General features: G+C 41.5%; 1 protein-coding gene across 10 annotated transcripts in view; it reads right to left on the bottom strand.

The window, feature by feature from the left end:
• Nucleotides 1–24,133, bottom strand: part of SCHIP1 (schwannomin interacting protein 1) — a 621,980-nt gene that overhangs the window by 5,470 nt on the left and 592,377 nt on the right. For 9 of the 10 annotated variants that reach the window (XM_060242397.1, XM_060242398.1, XM_060242399.1 and 6 more), the window contains 5 exons: nucleotides 21,795–21,913; nucleotides 7,007–7,124; nucleotides 5,216–5,413; nucleotides 4,071–4,194; nucleotides 168–261 (listed from right to left, as the gene is read on the bottom strand). In XM_060242397.1, coding sequence (XP_060098380.1) covers nucleotides 168–261; nucleotides 4,071–4,194; nucleotides 5,216–5,413; nucleotides 7,007–7,124; nucleotides 21,795–21,913 — 653 coding nt within the window. Of the gene's footprint in view, nucleotides 1–167; nucleotides 262–4,070; nucleotides 4,195–5,215; nucleotides 5,414–7,006; nucleotides 7,125–21,790; nucleotides 21,914–24,133 lie in introns of those variants that run through there. The other variant, XM_060242408.1, reaches the window with a different exon arrangement.

Genomic DNA, 24,133 nt, shown 5'->3' with positions numbered 1-24,133 from the left:
ACCCAAGCAGGTATACGTGTGATTCAAGCTGGCATTTGGCAGGAAATAGGGTGATCTAGCTGTTGGCTGAGGATGTTTTCAGACCACAGATTCAGAGAGCCACTTTCCCCCCATGCCATCCTCAGCCAAAGGCCTTGAGACAGTCCTAATTAGAAATCATTATTCACCTGGTCAAGTCTTCAATGTCTACCAGCATGGCGTCCTGTTCCGTGTGCAATTCATCTCGAATAAGCAGCAGTTGCACGAGTTCTTCATTCAAGCCTGACACCAGGAAGGCGGGGGAGGGGGGGGTGGAGATGACAAAAAGTTTAATTTTCATTTAGACATAACCCCTAAACAGTGACTAATCCTTAGAGAAATCCAGCAACTCATGCAAAGATGAAAACAAACAGACACTTATATCTGGCTTGCATATAGTTAGGGAGGCTGATGAAATAATGGTTTGAGAACAGTAACTAGTTTTGTTAATAACAAGCTTCAGCTAAAATATCAATATGACTACTGTATGGCTCATCATGAGATAATCAACAATACCCCTCAGAAGATACAATTTCTTTAATCTTGACCTGTAGAATCAAGCCGCGTCTGACCTGGCACACCCTTACTTGCTGGAGGCAATGGGAAAACCTTATAATATAGGTATGTGATCGATCATGCTTGTCCTTGGTTTATGTGTGGGGGACCTCATTGTCTGAGGTTTTCCAGGCGAAAGAATGCTGCTTTTTAAAACTACCACAACAGCTTACAATTGTATGACGGCATGCCACTTGTCATGCCCAGTTTATGCCAGGAGAAAACAACAAGATAAGTGTCTCTCTTTCTCTCATTTTTTAATCAGCAAAGGTCCTCATTGTATCAGAATGACACAATAAAACATTATCTAAGCTGCTGCAGTTTTGGGGCACTGTAGCAAATATTTAAATTCTCTTTGATCTCAGGATTAACAAGTGCATATTATATGCCAGACAAACAAACCTTACATCCTTCCTCTGTCTTTTAAAGAAGCAATTTGAAAATATGTAATACATTTTTCATGTTTTATAAACTGGCAGATATGTAAGGATAGACCACCTGTGCCATACACTTGAATGCCTTCCCATGTTAATTTTGTGCTTGTTCATTGTAGATATTTAAAAACAATTATAAAACATTTTGGAAAGAATGCCTTTTAATTTTCCTACATTCAGATAAAATTATCCACTATGTGAGCTTCACATGCAAATGGAGAAGTTTTAACAGCATACTTGAGTGATATCCAATCTCTTCTCCCTCCTTCCATCTGATCATGACAGGAGGGACAAGATCCTAATGTCTAAGATGGCCACTTTGCACCTGCATTTGTTATTGTATGACAACACAGTATCATGTGAAGTACACAAGCAAAAATGCTGGGAATTGGGAGTAGTCTACAAAATGTCGTACACCCTCTCTTTCCCGCCTGGTGACATGTGAATTCTCTTCACAGAACCCATCAAAAGGGCATACAGTTAGTGTTAACCATGGGATTACTGCAGTGCCTTTCTTCAAAAATTAAAATTTAGTTGTTCAATGCCTTTCTTCAAAAATTAAAAGCTAAGCCAGTTCATGGTAGAATTGGTTTCTATTTTCTAGCAGCTTTACTGATTCTCTAACATCCCAGCAGCAATTGCAAAACAGCAACCAGTGCTAAAAGACCTCAGGGAAGAATTCTTCACATCTGGCCGAACACAACTCAACTGCTTCAGTAGACAGCCACTGGGAAGGCACGCCAATTAATTAGTAAGTTTACACTGTTATGGACTACAGAGTGATCTGCTAGTATCTGGACCTTCCCCAGACTACAGGTCATTAATTCACCGGCAAAGAGGTTTTGTTGTAAAAGTTCCACTGGAGCAAACTCCCATAGGCATATGACACCTTGACCATTGCAAAAAATGAAATTGCCTATTTGTGGATTTACAACAGGGGTCTAGTGGCACCTTAAAGACTTTAAAATATTTATTCTGGCATAAGCTTTGATGAGTCAGAGCTCACTTAATCAGATGCATTGAAGTGTACGCCTGTAAGATCGATATTTTATATACACAAATAATTGAGAAGTCGGTTTAAAACAAGATCTGTTAAAAAGAGTTCACTCAGAGTGGGTAAGAATAGCCCTCAATCTTTGATAGACCAAATAAAATTTAAAACAAAACCTAGTGAAAGACAAGCAGATAACAATAGGAGCTTACAGAGAAACTGCTGAACTAACTGGTATCTTTAAGAAATGTTCCCTCTAAGCTGAGTTAGTATGAGCTACCTCACAGATTTTTAGTCTTCAGCTCACATATTTTTGTTTTGGCTCAGGAAGGATGACCCCAGAACACAATAATGTATGTAGTAACTCACAACTTTAATACCAGTAGCTTACAAAGTAGAATTTTTGCTCACGAGACTCTGCAGTTTAGAGGAAACATTGTCTGTAAGAGGTAGGAGATGCAAGATACTAGCACCTATAGCTAGTGAGAAATCCCAGGTCTCTGTCAGGAGTTTTTTTTTTTTTTTTTGGGGGGGGGGAGTAAACAGTATTGATTATTTAATTCTATGTCATTAATTTTACATGAAAGAATGACTGCACCTCTTCTTCCCCATCTATATTCAGATCCTGTATAGAGGAAGTAGGAGTGTAAAGTCCTATGTGAAAAGATATATGTTCTTCCTTGTGTAGTCAGAATGTTCATCTCACACCAATGGATATAAGTCCATCCCCTGCCCTGTCCAAGACTTAGATATCTCTTATCTCATAAAACTGAAGAGAATACTCATAGTTATGGACTAGTGTTTCAAAGGTAATTGAAAAGAGGAAGACATACAAAGGGCAAATGGATATTAGGCTAAACAGGTAAGGAGAATGTGGAGAAACGCCATCTGAGAGTGTTGGTGCTTCATCCAAAAAGGCAGGGATCAGTAAATCCATTCATCAGGCTTTGTAGCCTTCCCCTCACTCCCCCCCTCCCTTCCAGAGCCAAACCAACAACGCTAGGGGGAAAGTCTCCTAGAGAGGCAGGAAGTGCTGTTGTTGCTTGCATGTGTTAGGCAGGAAGAGAAGCAGATTTGAACTGGGGCTCGAGCGAGCATGTGGTGAGCAATGGAGGCTCCTGCCTGTGGGGGAGGCCTGCTCAGGAAAATGAGGCCTCCAGGCAGGCAGACTAAGTAAGTACTTCACAAGACAGGGCAAGTTTAGATCAGGGCCAGCCGGATGCGTTTATAATCAACTTTATTTTGTTATGCTGTTTGCTGTGCTGGGCTGTGCTGTGCTGGGCTGTGCTAATTTTGTAGATGCAACTGTTTTTGTTTTGTTTTTCTTTCCCTATCCTTTTCCCTTTTAAATAAATGTTTTTTCTGTTTTAAATGCTGGCAGTCAATCTCTGTACCACCTAGATCCCCAGACCGCTTTAGACCACGCTGTGTTGAGAAGGGGGCCCCGGGGAAGGGGGAAGGCATGCAGTTGGATACGGTGCCAATCCTCCAGGGGTGCCCCAAAGAAGCGCTGAGGTCTCTGTGAAACCCAAGTGCAGGGTGGCAGAGGACCTGGAGGCCCAGCCTCACAGCTGGAGAGGGGGATTGGGAGTCCTGTTCCTCTCAATCTGAACCCCGGGACTGAGCAGGTGGTGGCAGCGAGCCCAAGGGGCAGGAGGAGAAATAGCTCCCTCCAGGAGTTGGCGACTCCATAGGGAGCAGACGGGACCGGGTCTGAAGGCAGAATCGGGCCGGTTCCGCCACAGAGAACATGACCGATGTAACACATGGAACTCAGTAAGCACTCTTCAGTTTCCTTGTTTGCATCTTAATGGGAAATACAAGGGAAAGGTGAGCTTCAACCTAGTACTGAATTCTTGCAAAAGAAGCTTAATGACATCTTGCTTAAATTCATGCACAGGACACTGTTTTTCTTCTGATAATTCTCTTGGGATCCCTTCTCTGAAAGGATTTCCCCCCCACCCATGTTTTAAGCCATGCGCTGGTACTGCTTTTCACAGGCATCTTCAATGAGACACCCTAATTAATGAAAGGAGATTATAAGAGCAACCCAGAAGTATTTTCTCACTTACTTTCTATCTGAGAATGTAGATCATTGACTATCACTTGCAGTTGCCCAATTGTCATATCTCTCAGGTCTGTGGGTTTTAAGCTTCTCTTCATCAAGCATTCACTTATATGAGGCATATGTGGCAGCTAAAGACATAATTAAAAACCTTTTAGGCCAGGGACACACATTTTATATAAAAATAAAATTTATGTTCATATTCTCTTAATATTCCTTCTAACAGCAAACAATAGAGCCACTCATAGACAAACTAAGGGATTCTCTAAAACATAGAAAAAATAGCTTAAAAAAGAAAAGTGACCGTGATGTAGACGTTAGATTGTAGGACAAGGACTGGAAAGAATTGGTCCTACAAATCCCCACACTGCCATGGAGCCTGCTGGGTGACCACGGGCCAGTCACTTTCAGCTTAAATTCACCAGATGTTGTGAAGATAAAATCAGGAATAAAGAATACTGTCCTGAGCTCGTAGAATAAAGATGTACTAAATAAACAAAAGCAGACACCCCCCCCCCACCACAATCTCTACCCTGATGAGGACTGAGGATTCTTGCTGCTCACCAGAAGGGGTACAAGGCTATTTCTTTCTCTCTCCCTATATAACATATGCATCCCTATCGGGACAGAATAAGCACCTTCTATTACTGGGCAAATGTGTAATGGTATATGAATACTGAGGCCTAAACTGGACATTGTCTGGCATGAGTTGGCTCAGGCTAACTCTAACGAGACTTTGATGTTTTCAAATTTGACATTAGGGAATGGACCAGGGTCCTGTTCTGCCAAGGAATGTAGCATGGAGGGAACAGACGCTTCAGTCTTCTTAAGTATAACACCTTTGCATAGAAGCCAGTATTTTCAAATGGGTGCAAATTTGAGGAAGTATGGAAAAAACTGGCTCAATACAGGGTTAGAGAACCACCATACAGGCACTCTTTTGCCCTGGAAGAGGATGTCAAAAGGCAGCATCAGAGGCCACTGGCTGCCTAGAGCTCCCTGTTTTATCATAAGGAGGTTTTATTTCTTATAGCTCAAATAGAACCTCAATGCTTTCCAAAGATACATAAAAAGAAGGGCATTACAGGAAGCTTGGTGACACTCAAAATGGAAATTCCTGGCAGGTGATACATTTTTTAATATAATACGTACAAGGTCAGCTACTGGAGATTTCTTCCTGTTTTGCTTTTCCACTTCTACTTGCATTTTGGCCATTGGTTTCGCCATTGCCAAGGCCATTTTTGCTTCAGCTTGAAGTTTCTTTTGCCTCGTAAGAAAATCCATGTCATCTAGGGACTCTGACTCCTCTTCAGTAGTATCTCTGTCAGAATAGGAAGAGCTCTGCTTGCTCTAGGAAAGGACGCAACATATGCACACATGTTAGCACTGACATCTGATACACAGAGCAGGCTTATTAACTAAGAAGACACTCTTTCAATTAGCCCATTAAAATAAGCAACATTACCACTACTATAAGCAAATGACGTGCTCTTATGAACCGATTGGGTTCAGATGTGCTCAACTCTTGGTGGTCATGATCTGCAACCAACCAGATATCCAATCTTGGCTGAATCAGAATATTTTCATGGCTCAATCCCCAGCTAGATCCCTGGCATTCCTAGTTAAAAGAATATCACATAGCAAGACTGGAAAACACAGCTGGCTTAATCGCTGTTAATCCAAGTGGATGGCCCTAGGTAAGCTAGAGACAGTTGATATAAAAACTATATCAACTTGACCTATTTAAACATTGCATGTGTGTGTGTAAAGTGCTGTCTAGTTGCAGCTGACTTACGGCAACCCCATGGGGGGTTTTAAGGCAAGAGGTGATTTGCCACTGCTTTCCTCTGCATAGGTACTCTGGAATTTCTTGGTGGTCTCCCATCCAAATACTAACCAGGGCTGATACTGCTTAGCTTCTGAGATCTGATGAGACCATGTAGCCTAGGCCATCCAGGTTAGGGCCTAGTTAATTGGCCATGTACCTTTGGGCTGGCTTGCATACAGGCAAGGTTCACAGCTAACCCACACAGTACAATGTGGAAATCAATCTTGGAATCATGAATTGGGTTGCCAGCTCTGGGTTGGGAAATAACTCAACATTTTGGGGCTGAAGCCTGGGGTTTGGGGAGGGCAGGGACCTTGGCAGGGTATAATGCCATACAGTCCAACCTCCAAAGCAGCCATTTTCTCCAGGGGAATTGATTTCTGTTTTAATTCTGGGAGATTTCCAGCCACAACCTGGAGGTTGGCAAACCTACTCCTAAAAAATCTCTCAATGTGCAGAAAAGTGGAGAAGAAATGGGGAAGAGCTTGCCTGCAAGCCTAGCAGCAGCTGAATAACATCTAGCTGATTTCCTCCCCCCCCCCTTCTTGTCTGGCAATGGCAGAGCCATTTTCTGGCAGAGGAAGAAATGTAGAGAGGCCTGTTAGCTGGCTAGTAACAGCTGAGTAACACCCAGCTGACTTTGGTTGGCTCCTTCACTACAGTATCAAAAGGCCTGGGTGTGCCCAGAGGTGCAAACTCCTTGGGCATGAGCTGAAGGGAAAGAGGACTGCAGGTTTGTTGACAGGCTGTTCAACTAGGAGAGAGAGGAGAAGACCTGCTCTGTACTCACAACAACCCTATTCCCTCCTTGTCTATTTCTGCAAATTTTTCTGAATTGTAAGCTGCTTTGGGTTTCCCTTGGGGATAAAAACAGAATACAAACAGACAGACACAAAAATAAATAGTTTAATGATAACTATGACCTATTGGTTTTCATTACAGGCTGTTAAGTGAGAATAAGAATCAGCCTTTAATTACCTAATAAACATGACAGAAATGAGCTTGAAATGATGGAACATCAGCTAAATTCTGCAGTTTGGATTTTCTGAATTATTTTCTAGTACTGCTCTTCATCAGAGCAACAGTCCTTCTATAAGATTACAACACAAACTTACCATGGGGGACAAAGGAGTATCCAGACTTGTTTCAGTCTTGCTGTCATCTGCATCACTGTCTTTATCGCTGCCACTGTCATTTACAAAACAAATTTGCAAATTCATCCCACTTTGTAACCTTGAAAAGAGAGAGAGAGAAGGCAGATGTAATAAGAGACGACATTACTAAGCACAGTTTGTTTCTCATGCTTGACCACTCTCCTTCCTCCTTGTACAGTGCATGACTACGGAATCGCTCTCTGAATGTACTTATGCAAGTGACTGGGTGAAACAAGCTGAGTCCATGCCCATCACAGCAATGTGAGGCTGAATGTGATGGCTGAGCACAGACACAGTAATTCTCTTTCTCCACATTAGTTCCACAAAGATACAAGATGTAATAATTGCTGTAAAAGCATCTTAGAGCTATTCTCTTCCAGTCAGGATTATTTATGGTTTTCTTTAAAAGCATTAATGGCTTTAAGGCAGCCAACCAACTTAACCTTCTAGTACTACTGCTAGCCTAGCAAAGAGAAGTCATGTAGGAATCCTACAAGTAATTAGGGCAATCCCCCCCCAATAAAAACAAACAGGAAAAAGAATCAAGAAGTTTTACATATTTAAGGGCAGTTATTACTGCAGCATGTAGATTAAACAAAGGAAAATTTTAATAAGGAATAAATTGCATAGGTTCAACCATCAAAACGAAAAAATATTATGAGGAAACACTTCAAGAGCAGGACATTTTCTTTGTTTTCTAAAGCTCTCTAACTGTAAATGGCCTCATCTCACCGTGTTTCTCAAACCACATCTCCTTCTTGCAAGCCCCACCACCAGATACCAAATTTACAGCAATGCTTTCACTAATCGCCTCCAGCATCACATACTAAGAGACCCTTCCCAGTTCAATGTTAAGCCCCCACCCCAATTTTCACTGTTGTTTTGTCCAGGCCTTGAATTCAATAGGAGCTCACAGGAGCACAGCTCCTGAATCTTTCTGGCAGTCCCACCTCCTCCTCCTCCCCACCTTGTCCATTGAATAGTAGGTGCAGTTGCATAACAATCTCTGAATGAGCTCCACCACCTGTTTTTCTACAAAATGATCCCTGGTTTTGTCAACACAACTGCACCCCTGTCTGTTTTAGGTCTGCCTACACAAGATAGAAACCCCAGATAAAAGGAAAACATTGCTACTGCATAAAAGAATAGTAACATTGGTAGTGTGAAACAATGGTTACTCAATGAAGAAGGATGACAACTGTATATCTTGATTGCCCTTTAATCCAAAAGTGGTTCTTTAAAATGGCAAAATTTAAAACAGAATAGAAAACAAAACAGAGTACAAACAAAAATGTCTGTGTGAAACGAATTCTAAAGCCAGTCAGCAGCATGAAGATGCTCTGTGTTGGCCCCAACATTCTGACTACATTTTCACCAGCTTTGTAATACAGTAAACTGTGCTTATGTTCCTTAAAAAAATGGTGTTTAAATATAACCTTTCAGTGTTTACTGCTACAGAGACTGATGATAACATGCCTCCCACTGTGCCATTGGTGAAAAAAGACAGGGTGCATTCATACTACGCTAAATAATGTGTTTTGCAACTGAATTTTTACTGTGTAAGAAAAGCAAAAATCCAGTTGCAAAATGTGTTATTTAGTGTAGTGTGAATGCACCCACAGTTTTTAATGGTTTGGTATTTCAGGAATATTAACTTTTTTCTTTGCTCTGCCAGCCCCTAGACTCAGAATATGAATTATTCTTCATTTCAATTGCAACTTGTAACTTCATTTCAATTGCTCATTTAAAAAAAATTGTGCAGGCTTACAATGTCACTTTAATCACTGCCATCTAGACAGTAAATTTATTATATTATTTGACCAAAAGTATTACCTTGCTAGAGCTGTGTTAAATTCTGCATATTATAAGAGTGCACTAAGCCCTTCTGATGGGAAAACTAAGGATGAAAGTCATGGAAATTTCCACTCAAACACTTTAGATGCTACAGTAATAAATACACAATTGATTTTAAAACTTGCATACCCAGTTGTGAGTAACTGTCAAGGGTTAATGCCTCACAGCATCTGAAAACATTTGAGTTACAGGTGATTCAAATGGAATTCTGTGGAGATCCTCAATTAAGAAATGATGGTTGGGAACTGACATTTGAAAAGAGACACTTAGTACTGACTGAGGCCTGGGAAGGAGACAAAGAAGGAGTCACTGGATCATCATCCCTATTAAAGCCAAAAAGGAACATTGCTTTTAGTTAAGAGAAGTAATCTTCTAAGTGAAAAGGGAGATAGCTCTTGAAAAGCAGTGATCCCTAGTCTGTGTATGAAGAAAGATTTGGGGAACTTGGTTGTATGTTCCTGCCTTCTAAACATGAAGTGTAGGGTTGCCAATCCCCAGCTGGGAGCAGGGGATCCCCCAACTCCCTTCAAGGTTATCAGCAAGCTGTGGGGGGGAGGGAAATGTCTGCTGGGCACTCCATTATACCCTGTGGAGATAGGTTCCCATAGGATATAAGAGAGAATTGATCCATGGGTATCTGCCCCCCTCCCATTTTTATGAGGTAGAGGCACCAAGTTTTAAGCACAGCATCCAGTGCCTCTCCTCAAAACACCCCGCCTCGAAGTTTAAAAAAGATTGGACCAAAGGGTCCAATTCTATGAGCCCCAAAAGAAGGTGCCCCTATCCTTCATTATTTCCAAATGGAGGGAAGACATTTAAAAGGTGGGAAGTCCCTTTAAATATGATTGCCAGAACTTCTTTCAGAGTTCAGTTGTGCTTCTCACACCCTCCCGGCTTCACCCCCAAGGTTTCCAGATATTTCTTTCGCCAGACATGGCCACTGTAAGTGTCAGTGAAACTCAGAAACCTATGCTTGCGAATTAAAGCAGAAACGGAAAAGAAAGTCTCTCTCCTCAAAGTTTCAAAGCCTTTCTTGAAAAGCAAAAAACACTTATTGGCAACATATTAGCTGGATTTAGTGTGGTTACAAAGTTACCTCAGTTTTATTATTGGTTCACCTCCTACAGTCTACCCATCCTGACCTTTCCCCCTCCAAGATAAATAAAATATTTTGTTTATTTTGAACTTTCAAAAGCCTCTTGTGTGTCATTACAGAAATAGAATATAAGCAGTGATTTTGTGTCTTCCCTTAAATCCCTGGGCTGGGCCAGCATGTGAGGAAAAGCCCCCTTTTCCAAACATTGTAGTCACCAGTATGGTTGCCAGGGCGCCTGGAGAAGTGAGCTCACACACGTCTGGCCAGAGAGTGTGGGCAAAACTATCCAGGAATAGAAAGGGACTTATGTGTACAAGCAGCCACAAGTTATGCAGGCATTCTAAACCGGTCCAGAGTGCTTGCCAACACAAACGGACGTTTCCCCGTCATCGCATGGGCCAGCCATGGAGCGGAAGAGTCTGCGCCACCACGGAGCTATCCAGGCGACCGGTTATGAAGCGCTGAACATGGAATCCACCGTGTAACGCTAACACCACTCGTAGCCATCTTCCCGCCAGGCTGGACTTCATTCCCTCATAGTGGAAGGCTCATGTACACACCCTATGTCACCTTTAGCCTGCAAGCAACCCGTCTGCCCCATGAATGGATTAACAGCTCAACTGTTGCTCCTTTTGTCTGGCAAAACCCTGGACAAAGGCTCCTACCCAGAAGATGATGAGAAAAGAGGAAGACCATCTCCTGCCAGAGCCAAGTCTTTTGTCTAAACCGGGGATACCTAGGTCAATATTTGATTCCCTATTATCACCTTCCCAGATAAGTCCATCTAATCTTAAGTATTTCCCCACCCAGTAGCCATTTCCATTCTTCTTCCCAACTGACACCTTGGAGCCGCCCCAGGGCCTATTGCAATCTGGAAGTTCTTTCAGGTACACAGGACCTAGGCAAAGTTCATTGGTTAAAAGCAGGTACCCAATTAAGTGCCACCAAGGAACTCGCTATTGGCTCTGCAATAGTCCAGCCTTCATGGTCATTTCAGAGCCTCCCCTTTCTCCTCCCTCATACCTCCCATCTCCTGAGGGCTCAAGAGAGTCCTTATAACCTGTGGACTAGCTACCCACAGGTGTGCATCTATCAGTATCCCACCTTCTGCTGCATAGATCCATCCCCGATTCCTGATCAGTTTCAGCCCCCTTACCCATTTCCTCTCTGTCACCATTGGAGCCTTCCTCGAAGACTATGATAGGTAATATTACCCTGTGTGTCTACCCTTATATGTTCCCCTATCCATCTATCTATATTTCCTAGGACTGTATGTATGTGTGATTGTATGTGCATTTTTATCTTGTATGGAAGACTATATTTTTCTTAATAAATTGTAATTGGTTTTACCAATTTACCAAATTAGAGTCCCATTATTTAAGCAGCACTCTCTGGTTGGTTAATCTTGTATACATAGGTTCCGAGTGAGCCAGGTGCCCACCTAACTAATTCCCCAACCTCGTTTGGAGGGCATTTTGGCTAACAAGCATGAAAATACAGAATAACATGACTGGGTGGGACAGCCATAGACCAACTAAGAAGAAGAAAATAAATAAAGCAGTCACTCAGCAAGAAGGAAAAATCCTGTGAGCGAGTGAGGGAAGGGGGCAAGATTGCCATACCAGTATTTGTGAGTTACACTTAATAAAACAGATAGCAAGCACTGATCACCTTCAGTGTTTTTACATTGTGCATAGAAACGAAGACAAGCTTGTCCACATGTCTTTAATAGTACTTTTCTGTTAATACATTGATTTAAATATTTATATTCCACAATTCAGTTAGAAAAGATTTCTAAGGCAGCTAACAATCAAACAAATCAAAATATAACATAAAATTAAACTGAATCAAAAATCACAACTCCTGTAGACAGCAAAACAGAAGAAAGAAGAAGAGAAAATGATCCTTTTCAAAAAGCAAAGGAAAAAGGCAGGCATTGACAAGAGCAGGCAGACTTCCATAGGGAGGCATGCAGTCACTACGGTGCTGTCCCTGTCTCACATTCCAGTCTATTGAACTCTGGAAAACTGAGCTAGACTACATATTCCCTATCTTATGAAGGCTGCTTTGACTCCTGAAAACTCCTTCTCCCAAAAATCTTGTCGGTCTGTAAAGTGTTATTGGACTGTATTCTAGCTGTGCTACTGCATAGATGGACTTAGCTACACTCTGAAACTAGACTGCAGATATTGATCTGAATGACCAGGGCTTTGTTTGAGCAGGAACACAGTTCTGTCTGGCTTGGTGTCAGAGGGTGTGGCCTAATATGCAAATGAGTCCCTGCTGGGCTTCTTCTACACAAAAAGTCCTGTGAATGACCCAACACATCTTTATGGGAAGAAAGCAATCCTTAAGGTATCCTGGTCCCAGACCGTATGGCTTAAGAAATCTACACCCACACTTTGAATTAGGTTGGATCACAAACAGGCAGCCAATGAAGTATCCGAATTACACCAGGCAGCATGGTGAAGTAGGCAGAGTGTCAGATGTGGATCTGGGAAACCCAGGCTTAAGCCTCCACTCTGCCATTAAAACTTGATAGGTGACCCTGAGCAAGTTACTTTCTCTTCACAGAGTTGGTGTTGTAAGGATAAAAATATCTAAATAAATAAATAAAATGTTCTGTTCAGCAAAGTCTAGTCAATAATGCAGTTAACTTTTGTACCCTTTTGCTGCACAAAATGGCCATCAATTTCAAAGCGGCTTTCTTTACACCAAGCAGAAACTTTTTTTTTTACTTGGAGATCCATAATGCCTACTGATACCATTTCCAAAATACCTTATTTCACAGATGATTGTGGGGTAAGGATACCCAGATTTTGAAAAATTAGAAGAAAATATTCATTTAAAATTCTTTCTCAACAGATATTTAATCCAAGACCCTGGAAATCAAACAAATCAGGTCCTTTCTGTGTCAGAAGAAAGACGGAGTATGTAAATGTTCTAACCGACTAAATAAAAACCTGCCATCTAATTTGACAGACATTTCTTTTTTAAAAAAACAGCAACAATGTTTGACAATAAGGAAAATGTGCGCCTCATGGCTGCTATGGAACTGCTTCAGCTTTTCAGAGAGAAATAACTTGGCAGTCATTCAAGAGCTCAGTTTCTCCTCTTCATTCAAATCCCCTGGAGATTCTCCTCCCCCAATGTGTCAATCAAGAGCCTTAGACAGAACACATGTAATATAAATCTGTTCACACACCCTCTCTTCAACCCTTATCACAATAATTACATGCACTTGCTCCTTACCACACAAGCCTTTCTGTATAATTTCACTGTTTTATTGACAACCTCCCCCCCCCACACTGGTAACGTTTTTTTAAAGTTAAAAGAATTGAGAGCGGGGGATCGTGCTTTATTTATATTCAGGCACACAAAGTGTCTATGTTTGGCACTACAGAAACCTCACAACAAAAACAATTTGAACTGTATTGTCTCTCATTTTAGGAACTCTTCAATTAATGACTGCCAACCCACAAAGATGAACAAGGATCACAGTAGTTATGGACCAGGTTTAGTATCATTATGTTCTACCAGTTAAATAATTAAATTCTGTGGGGTTAATCAATATAGCCACATTTTTCATCAACAGCAAATACTCAGAACTGTCTTTCTTGGATGAAACTTTTCAGTTGATGTATCATGACAAACAGACAAACACTTGAGTTAATCATGAGTTGCACGCATGCCTATCCTGGACTCCAAGGAAATAGAAATAGCTAGTTCATCTCTCTAAGCAAAAACCAATGCCTCAGAGACCTCTTGCTGACAAAGAGAAAAACAAGTTAGCCCACAATCAAGAACTAATAGCTAGCTTATCCCATTTCTCTATCAGAATATCATTCAATAAACCTTTGTTCTTATAAACAATGCCTGGAATCTCTATTTTTCCACATCTCTATGTTACAAAGTTTGAGACCTGAAAAGCTGAGAAGCAAATGCTGGACAGCCACCAATTTAACCATGTATATTCCAATACCACTAAATAGTAGTTTTGTTTTATTTTTATTATTTTTCTTTGCAAAACAAAGAGTTAATGAAAATTCATTGGGTAGGGGGAGGGGTGACCAACAGTAAACTGAGAGGAAGCATATCCTCAGAGTACAATCCCTTCTCTTTTGAAACTTTTGAAACTGAAGATATAGCCCAAAAATGATTCTCTGTAAGGCTAGCCCAATCTTAACAAATCTCAGAAGCTAAGTAGAGTCTGCCCTGGTTAGTACTTGGATGGGAGACCACCCAAGGAAGTCTAATGTTGTTATGCAGAGGCAGGCAATGGCAAGCCATTTCTGCTGCCTTGAAAAGTCCAAGAGGTCACCATAGCTCAACTACTACTTGATAGCAAAAACGGGGAAGGGACTGGAGGACAGAAGAACTTTGAAGTTATTTTGCTCAGCCACTGATACTCAAACCTAGCAAGTCCAGGCTGGTGCCTATACTTTCTCCTGTATTATCAGATGCTATAGGTAGCTTAAGGATAGGTACTGCTCTAAACTAAGGAAAGGTTAGGGTTTTTTAAAGTAGTCACTACTTTTCTGCAAGGCTTCATAGACATATTTCTACCCTGCTTGATGCTCACACACAGCCCAATTTTTGTAGCAATACCTCTAATACTTGCACAGATTACTCACCTTTAAAAATAGCAGTATAAAGTGATCAGAGGTCCTAGAGACTCGGATGTGGTGGAAGAATATGCTTAGTGGGATGATAGCTAGATATAGTTGTGAAAGATGAAAATAATATAGCCTTACTATGTTGTTAATTACATGTTTTCACCATATATTTTAATAACTGAAAAGCTTATATGATGGAAAATGTGTGGGTGTGAGGCAAAGCACCCTGATTTTACCAAGGGTTCAGATGAATAACAGTTGGTCTGCGTCATCTTCCAGATGTTTGCAATTGGGTTTTCTCGTAGACACTAGCTGTATCTCTTTCAAGGCCGGATTTCAGAATGTGGCATTTGGCGAAGTGTAAAAACCTGCACTCTGTTCAGCAACTAGATGGGAGGGGAAAGCAAGGAGTAGGTGGAATCATCTTCTGGGGGGCTCCAGTGAATGAACACCCCAATCTGAAGATGCCAGAGGGCAAGAAACTATAATTGGGCCTTAGATAAGAACGATGTGAGGCTAATTTTAATCCCATGGGATGGATGCATGAGTTTCTAGCCTGGATTCTGCAATTTTGAATGGTGCACCAGTTAATGCCAGGAACTAAAGTGTTAGAAAGAAAAGTTAGCCTTTGTTTTTGTTTTTTTGCTTATTCTAAAGACTGTGTTGCCTAGTAGTATTTCTACTATTATTGCTCAATAAACCTATGCTTGTATTTTAAGGGTTTTGGTTTACTTGTGCACATTTAACTTCAGGGACCCAGGCTTGGTTCCTTGACTGATAGGGTCAATGTTAATATTCTCATGGTCGAGAATATTTTTCAGGGCTTTTTTTGTAGCAGGAACTCCTTTGCCTGTTAGGCCACACATCCCTGATGTAGCCAATCCTCCATGAGCTTACAGGGCTGTTATTACAGGGCTTACTGTAAGCTCCAGGAGGTGTGTGGCATAACATGGTCTAATATGCAAAGGAGTTCCTGCTACAAAAAAAGCCCTGCTCATGATGCTGATTGGAAGCAGAAGCTCAGAGAAGCTTGGCCTCAGGCCAGGCAGAGCGAGCTCACAGTAATTATGAGAGTTGAATCATACATACATGAAGCTGACTTATAATGAATCAGACCACTGGTCCATCAAGATACTATTGCCTATTCAGACTGGCAGAGGTCCTTCATGTCACCTACCACTTAATCCAGGGGTGTCAAACATGTGGCCCATGTGGCCTACAAGCAACTGACTGTCTCTTGCTTCCTTTCCCCAGCCGTTACTACATCACCAAGTCTTTCTTCTTTTAGGGAGGAAGTGAGGTGAAAGGAAAGAGAGTGCATGAACATGTACTACAGAAAAGCTCCCTCCACTCTCACCTGCTTCATCCACTGTGGCTGCTCTGTTCCCTCTTTTGGGGAGGAAGTGAGGGGGGAGAAAAAAAGAGAGTACACGCCCACCAGAGAGAAGCTCCCTCTACTCCCTCCTGCTTCCTCCACTGAGGCAGCTGCTGCATTGCCAAGCCTGTTTTCCCTCATCTGGAGAGGGAGGGAGGTGGAAGGAAAGGGAGAGAGTGCAAAAGAAAAGGGAGTCCCATGGCACCTTAAGATCAATATAGTTTTATTCCAGGTATAAGGTTTCCTGTGCATCCACACTTCTTGGGGGGGGGGGTGCTCTGCTATTTACTGCTGAAATCACACACATACATATTGAAAAAAGAAGAGGGGCAGGAAAGAGATGTATCTGGATAAGAATTAGAGGGGAATTATTTAGTCTTATTCTGAAGAAGTTTTTTTTTTTTAAAAATATAAGATTTCTATGTGCCTGTCTGGGATTTTATTTTCTTTCAAAGAGATCCTGATTAGGAATAACAACACTTGGATTGGAGTCCATGTTTTAATGACTAGAAGGAGATGGCTTTACAGTTCCATATATCCCAGTTCAACGTGTCATCCCCCTCTCTCCCCTCCTGCCTCTGCATATCACACACAATCCAATCAAGCCTATTGCCATTCAGTATCTGAAATTATCTTTATAAAATTTATATTTCCAGTACTTTGCGTTACATTTTATGGTACGCACAACCCAACAAAGTGACATTTATGTCAGATCTGGCCCTCGTAACAAATTCTTTTGACACTTCCGTTCCAATCTAATCTTTGTAATTGGAGATGCAAGGACCTTCTGCAAGCCAAGAAGATGCTCTACCACTGAGCTTTAGCCTCTCCCTCCCTGGCCTTCTTTTATGGCTCAGTCTCACTGCTGTTATGCCAAAATGAAAGCTTTCCATGAATTGCCTGAGGCTGAAGACAAGGTCTTTGGGTTTGTTTAATTAACAAACACTGTTGTAGAAACATATTTACTGTCACATGTGCATCATTTAATTTTTTAAATAACCCTGATCTCAATCATGAAGTGGCTTCATAGCACTTCCCCCAATTTCAGGTATCCATTTATGATAAATCAGATTGTTTATTATAACAGAAACTAGATAAACATGACAAAATTAATATCAAACTACTGTGTCGCTGTTTGCTCATATGGACAGCACCTGCTAAGATGCCATTAGGTTGCATTCAAGCCAGAATATTTTTGGTGTTAATTCTATGATCCCCTTCTATCGGTCTCCCTTGTGCCAGAACAATTCTTCCATGAAGGTGTTTATTATTATTGTGGAGGTGTTATACTTCTGGCCATCTGGACTTGTGCTCAGTCATCTCCCTTGACAAAAATCCTAAACTGTGTAATGTCAAACCATAAAAATGCTAACTGTGATTTATAGCCAGTGAGACTTGGTAGACACACAGAAGCGTCTGTTTTCCCCCATACAGATATGGGAAATATCCACACAGTAACAACTATTTACAGGAAAATTGCCCCATATTTGTTATTTCATTAAGAATTTGAAATATGATGGCAAACAAAACCTATCATCAAACAGACAAGACGTGTAACTAATAAACACAGTCTTTGATTCATGCAGTTTCTTGCTAGATTCTCCCCATCCCAGCCTCCCAAGAGGTTTAATCTTGTATCACTCTTCAGTGGATATGGACAGTAAAATATTATTTTCCATTTACTTTAATGGTTCTTTGGATGCATTATTAATATGTGATATATAATGAATAATTGCATACTTACATTTTTATGCCATGTCTCTTTTTGCTGCACAAAGATTTTCGGGGAGGGGTAGGCCTAAAGCATAAATTACAGCTGCCCTGGGAAGGACGTGATAGCATTCATTGTTCTCCTTTGCTTTGCTGTTTGCAAAGGGAAATAAGTCTGCTCCTTTGTATGACTCAAAAGCTCCATTCCTAACACACATGCCACAGCTAAAATCAACCAGATTTCAACTAGAGATCAAGAAGTTCTAAGTAAAGCAAAGTCTGCAATTCTGATACTTTCTAGGGAGTTACTTACTTTTGAATAATCATCAACTAAAGCATGCTTCAGAACTTAACAGTAGCCAAAAAAATAGTGCTGAAATGTATTAGTCAAGATAGCTAATTATCTACAGTGGATGTAACTAGGAAACAGTATAACAAATTCCCATACATTTAATACAGTGAATCCAATTGGGAATCTTTGTATGTACTTAGTGGGACCCGAAAAAGCCAAAACTCCCCCCCCATTGTTCTAGACTTCCTTCTGACCATTTTCTGAAGGATCTTGATGATCAAAAGAAAGTGCAAAATGCAGCTGTTCTGCCAGGCTTTCAGTTGAGGCGGTGGACATTCAAGTATTTGCTTCCTTGGGAATGCTGGCCCTTCTATTTGCCCCTGTGGAGCACTGATGCTACTTTACTTGCCTCCATTTCATTTTGTGCCGTTATGGGCTTATATTATGACTGTGATTTATCTCACCATCTTTTACATTGTTTTAAATTGTGTAATTGTTTTAGAATTTATGTCAACTGGTTTTTAATATTTTAATTATGTTGTTACCCAACCTGAGCCCACTCGCAGGGAGGGTGGGATAGAAATCCTAAACAATAAATAAATAGGACTTTTGCTTTGACCATGGCTGGGACAGGACAGTCACATTTGAGCCTGCCAAAGCATATCCTAGTTTTGGTGAACAAGGAAGAACATATTCAGAAACTTCAGAACAGGACTGGTTCTACATGTTTTTTGAGGGGGAACAAAATTACAAAATGATGCCCTCTTATGGGCCCATTCTATCTTATGGGCCAATAGAATAGAATGAACTCCATACCCAATTTGGCAGCCTCCCTCTGGCGGCACCCAGGGCAAGCACCCCCTCTGCTCCCCTCTAGATCCAGCCCTGTTTCAGAAACATATTCAGGGTACCTATGAAGTGGTCCAGAATTCGAGGAGGAAGTCTGTGGGCAAAGCAGTCAGGGCACTTGCACCCCTCCCGTTAAACTGGGTCTGATGCTAGTGTTAACTTGAAGTATATGTTTCCAACCCCACCAGCAGCCTGCATCATGGCAAGCAGGTCTAAGCTGTCCCAGCACCAAGGACTTTGTGGTGGTCTCCAGAATCTTCGACTGTATCTAGTGGCTTGAACTGGAATTGTAGGATCTGAAACCACATCCCTTCAATTTAAACAGTGTGAAGTTACTGTGTTTTCTGGACTCTGAATCAGATGTTCAGTGGGATTTTGCACCTCCCAGCCTCACACTTGCTCTCCCCCGCCCTCACAACCAGGGTGTGTGGATGGAATGAGCTGCAGCTTTCCCTTATTGCTGTTCCAGCGCCTTAAACTGCCTTGTGGAATAGCTATTGGCTCGATTTGCACAACCGTATTACACGAGACTACCTAAATGTTTTGCAACAGAAACATCTGAGGCCTGAGTACATACAGTTTTTGATAGCTCATGCACTGGCACAAACTAAATGTGAAAGTGGCAGACCAGTGCTGTCTGAATCAGATTACTGTCAAGCAGTGTTCCCTCTAAGCCGAGTTAGTGTGAGCTAGCTCAGATTTTTAGCCTCCAACTCACACATTTTTGTCTTCGCTCAGGAAGGATGACTCCAGAGCACACTAATTTATATAGTAGCTCACAACTCTAATGCCAGTAGCTCACAAAGTAGAATTTTTGCTCACAAGACTCTGCATCTCAGCAGGTGCACTGCTGCCAAGACTGTATTAAAAACAGAGCATGGATGGAAATGAAAGCTCTTAAGGGGTCAGTGGCAAGAGAAGGTCTTCCTCCTCCTCATACACTTTCACCACCCAGTTGTCAGGGCTAGAAGCAACCTCCCGCAAGAGAAGAGGAGCTTCCAAGTAATGTGGATAATGTGATCGCTATTCAGACTTTTAAACTATAAACATTTTGAAACGCTAAAGGAATAGACTAGGACCCACATACTTGTAAGACCACTTTTCTACTATGGTATGCCAGCTTTGTAAAAGAAAAGCCTTCTAAAGGTTCCACCCAGCAAGTGGGCAAGATCAGTAGCTGTCTGTTCAGGTGTATTCCCTGTAGTGGCTCCCAACCTGTGGACTGGCCTGCCTGAGGAGATCATACTTCTGTTATTCTACAGGATGTGCTGAATGTTCAAGAGTGCATTTTTAAAAAGGGATTAGACCAGGGTGTCAAACGTGGCCCAAGGGCTGGATCAGGCCCTCAGAAGGCTCTTATCAGGCCTGAGAGCAACTCACTCTGCTTCCTTCTCTCTCTCTCTCTCTCTCTCTCTCTCCCTTCTGCATCACTGAATACTTTGCTAAGTTTACTCAATTGCATATAAGCTACAGAGCAAAGCCTCTATTTTCTCCATTGGCTGACCAGCACAGGAAGCAACTTATGTACAAAAGCTTGCAATGCCCAGACCTTTCTTTTTTTTTTTTCTGGGTCTTAGGCTCAAAGCACTGATTATTGTGTTTGTCTGTGCCCTTTAATACCAACTAAATTTTATTCAAGGTGTGAGCTTTCATGTGCAGGCACAGTTCCTCAGACAAACTGAAATGAAACTTACCAGTCCATATATATAAGGCAGAGAATGAACAACAAATTAGCGTACAACAAAATGGAATGTTTTAACAGATGCAAACAGGAATAACAAGTTTAGTTTGTAAGGTCATCATTGGTTAGATTTAATTCCAGGGTGAAATAGTGAGGCAAATAACATCCACCAGCTACGTGATGTCATGGAGCAGTGGAAGAGGATTCCAGTGGCAACCTGTGAAGCTCTGGTAAACTCTATGCCCAAGAGGGTTAAGGCAGTGCTGGAAAATAATGGTGGCCACACAAAATATTGACACTTTGGGCCCCATTTGGACATTATCACTTAGGGGTGTTACTTACTTTCGTTGCCAGCAGTTTAGGCATGTGTTGCATAATTTTGAGGCGGGGGACAGCACATTTACAGTTATACAAGCTGTAGACTCACTACTTTACATTGTAGCCAGGTGTCATTTCTTCAGTGGTGTCACATGAAAAGATATACTTAAATATTTACAAAATGTGAGGGGGTGTACTCACTTCTGTGACATACTGTATGTAGCTCTTTTTAAGAGCCCCATGGTGCAGAGTGGTAAGCTGCAGTATTGCAGTCTAAGCTCTGCTCATGACCTGAAGCTGGGTTCAGGTAGCTGCCTCAAGGTTGACTCAGCCTTCCATCCTTCTGAGGTCAGAAAAATGAGTACCCAGCTTGCTGGGGTTAAAGTGTAGATGACTGGGGAAGGCAATGGCAACCCACCCTGTAAAAAGTCTGCCGTGAAAACATCGTGATGTGACGTCACCCCAGAGTTGAAAATAACTGGTGCTTGCACAGGGGACAACCTTTTACCTTTACTTTATAGCTCTTGGTGAGAATATAGATGTAAGGACTGAATGAATTTGGCACTGGGCTTTTTTTGAGCAAGAACACACAGGAATGCAATTCCAGCTGGCTTGGTGTCAGGGGGTATGACCTAATATGCAAAAGTTCCTGCTGGGCTTTTTCCACAAAAAAGCCCTGATTTGGCATATGTAGAAACCAATATCCCTGTTAAGTCCTGGATCCATAACAGATGTCACTAGTAACCAATGAAAATGAAAAGCTTGCAAAAATCATGCTCAACATAGCTGAATTTTTTTTTCTTTGTAATTACATTATGAATGGTTAGGATGCTGAAGATAAAAGCCACACACTCACCAAAGCCTGCAACACAGTTTTATATACTTAGTTCACAACTCTGATATTATGCCACATATAAGCTATAAAAGTGAGAAGTGTTCACAATAGCATTTCACTCACCGAGAAGAAAGGCTTGGCTTGCCACTTTTACTACAGCTGGTATAAATTCCTGGGCCATCATCAAAGAAACTTCCAAGTGCCAGCTTTTGCCTGATAGACTCCCTCTCATTTTTTTGAGCCTATAAAAAGCAGAAAAAAACAATTATCATCACTCATGGCCAACAAACCTGGATGTCAAAATATTAAAGATGAGCAGACCCACAGTCATGACTCTTACCATACAAGGAGATAATTTATTCCATGAATCCTTTTCAAGTATCAATAATACAAGGCGCTGACAATTTTCTTCAGTTTTAGGAGCTACTCCAAATATTTAGAGGTAAGATCTGTTTTTCATCCTTCAGGGTATTATATTTTAGTGAATGTACTTTCTAATTATTGCTACCACAAAGCCTAATCCTAAACTCTTTACAGTTGCTTGTAAATGTTTTAAAAGCTATAACAAGATATTGTAGTGTATAAATTAACATGGGGAAACCCTGGTTGTCATCACAACAAAAAACTAACCTGTGTACTTCTACTGAGAATCACCAAGAGGCATATAATAAATAACTGATGAAAACAACTAAGTTCCACAATGAACTTTCTAGGTGCCATGGCACCCCAGCACTTGGGATTTGTTGAACTCTCCATTAATACACATTAAGTATTTGCCACAGAGAATTCAGCATTTGGAGTTCATAATTGCTGTAATCTGTTTGAAGAACAGGTTTTTAAATCAGTGTCAGAGATACCCAGTCTCGGCCTCTAGCCCTTCAGCTAAAATGGATGGGGTGTTGTCCAGCCATCTGTCCATCAACAGATGCAGCTGGGTGTCATCTACATATTGATGACAGCCCAGCCCAAACTCTACGCCAACTGGACAAGGGGCACATATAAATGTTAAACAACATTAGAGAGAGGGTAGCCCCCTGAGGGACCCCAGAAATCAGGGTATTGAGATGAAACCTTCTCTCTTAGCACCACCCTAGCACCATCTTCCAAACTCCTTCAACTAGTGCTTTGCCAGCAGCGCTGGTCCACATTGAGTGCCGGATCAGATTCAAGGTTTTGGTACTTCAAGGCCCTAAATAGTCAGGGCCCAACATATCTACAGGATTGCCTTTCCCAAAGAACATTACATTCTGGACCACTTGGTGGTCCCTGGCCCAAAAGATAACTGGCTGTTTTCAACCACAGCCAGGGCCTTTTCTGCCCTGGCTGGCACTGGCCTGGTGGAACTTTGTCTTACGACATCTGTATCCTGCAGGTTCTAAAGCAGGTCTTGTAAGACAGAGATGTTCTGCCAGGCCTATGGATGAGGACTGCAATGGTCTGTCATCAGCTTCCCTCCCCCCCCCCCATTGTTCCTCTCTCGCTTATGAGGTAAGGATGGACACTGTACTTTAAACACTATCTGAATGGTTCTTGGTTGCTCACTGTTTTAACTATTTTATTTGATTGTTATACTATTTATTGTATGTATTATTGGAATGTTGTTCACCACCCTGAGCCCCATGCATAGGGGAGGGCGGTTAATAAAATAAATAAATACTTTAAAGAGTCTCAAAGTGGCTTACAATATTCTTTCCCTCCTCTCCCCACAACAGACACCCTGTGAAGTAGGTGGGACTGAAAGAGTTTTGAGAGAACTGTCTGACTGGTCCAAGGTCACTCAGCAGGCTTCATGTGGAGGGTGGGAAACCAAACCCACTTCTCCAGACTGAAGTCCACTGTTCTTAACCATAACACCATGCTGGCTCTTTGGCACAGAAAGTGCCAAAGGTAATATTTTGCGGAAAATTAAATGCACTTACAATTTTAATTGTTTAAAAACTACATTGCACAAAAAAACCAACAACACCCCAGTCTTTGTACAATCTTGAAGTTGGTTACTTCCAGAAGATGAATAGATATGCTCAAGTGTCTAGACCACATATCTGGTATACATGAAGGCCTAGTTTGATTCCAAGCATATCTAATTGTGAGACAGGACACTTGATGCTTGGAGAGAGCTTGGCTATAGAAACATTGGGGCACACTGCACTTAATGCAATTGCTTAATTCAATATGCTTTAATACTTATATAGTTTTATGACAGTAGAAATGGACATCACAGTGTCTGCTTTGAAACAATATCCATCTTAACCTAAATTCCCTTGTCTAACACTGAGCCCCATCTGTATTAGGAGCAGTCATTAATGATTGCACCAGCTTACTATATCTAACCAAATGCTTTCCCTTCCCCCTCATAAGGAACATCTTCATCACTGTATGGAGCTTCATAACATCTGGCAGCTAGCTTTTCTGTCTCAGAAAGGGCAGGCAAACCAGACTGCAATGCACGGGAAAAATCAATA

This window comes from Heteronotia binoei, chromosome 6, assembly GCF_032191835.1.
Source record: "Heteronotia binoei isolate CCM8104 ecotype False Entrance Well chromosome 6, APGP_CSIRO_Hbin_v1, whole genome shotgun sequence".
NCBI lineage: Eukaryota > Metazoa > Chordata > Lepidosauria > Squamata > Gekkonidae > Heteronotia > Heteronotia binoei.
Note: the sequence above shows the minus strand (reverse complement) of the source record. Positions and strands in the feature narration are given on the sequence as shown.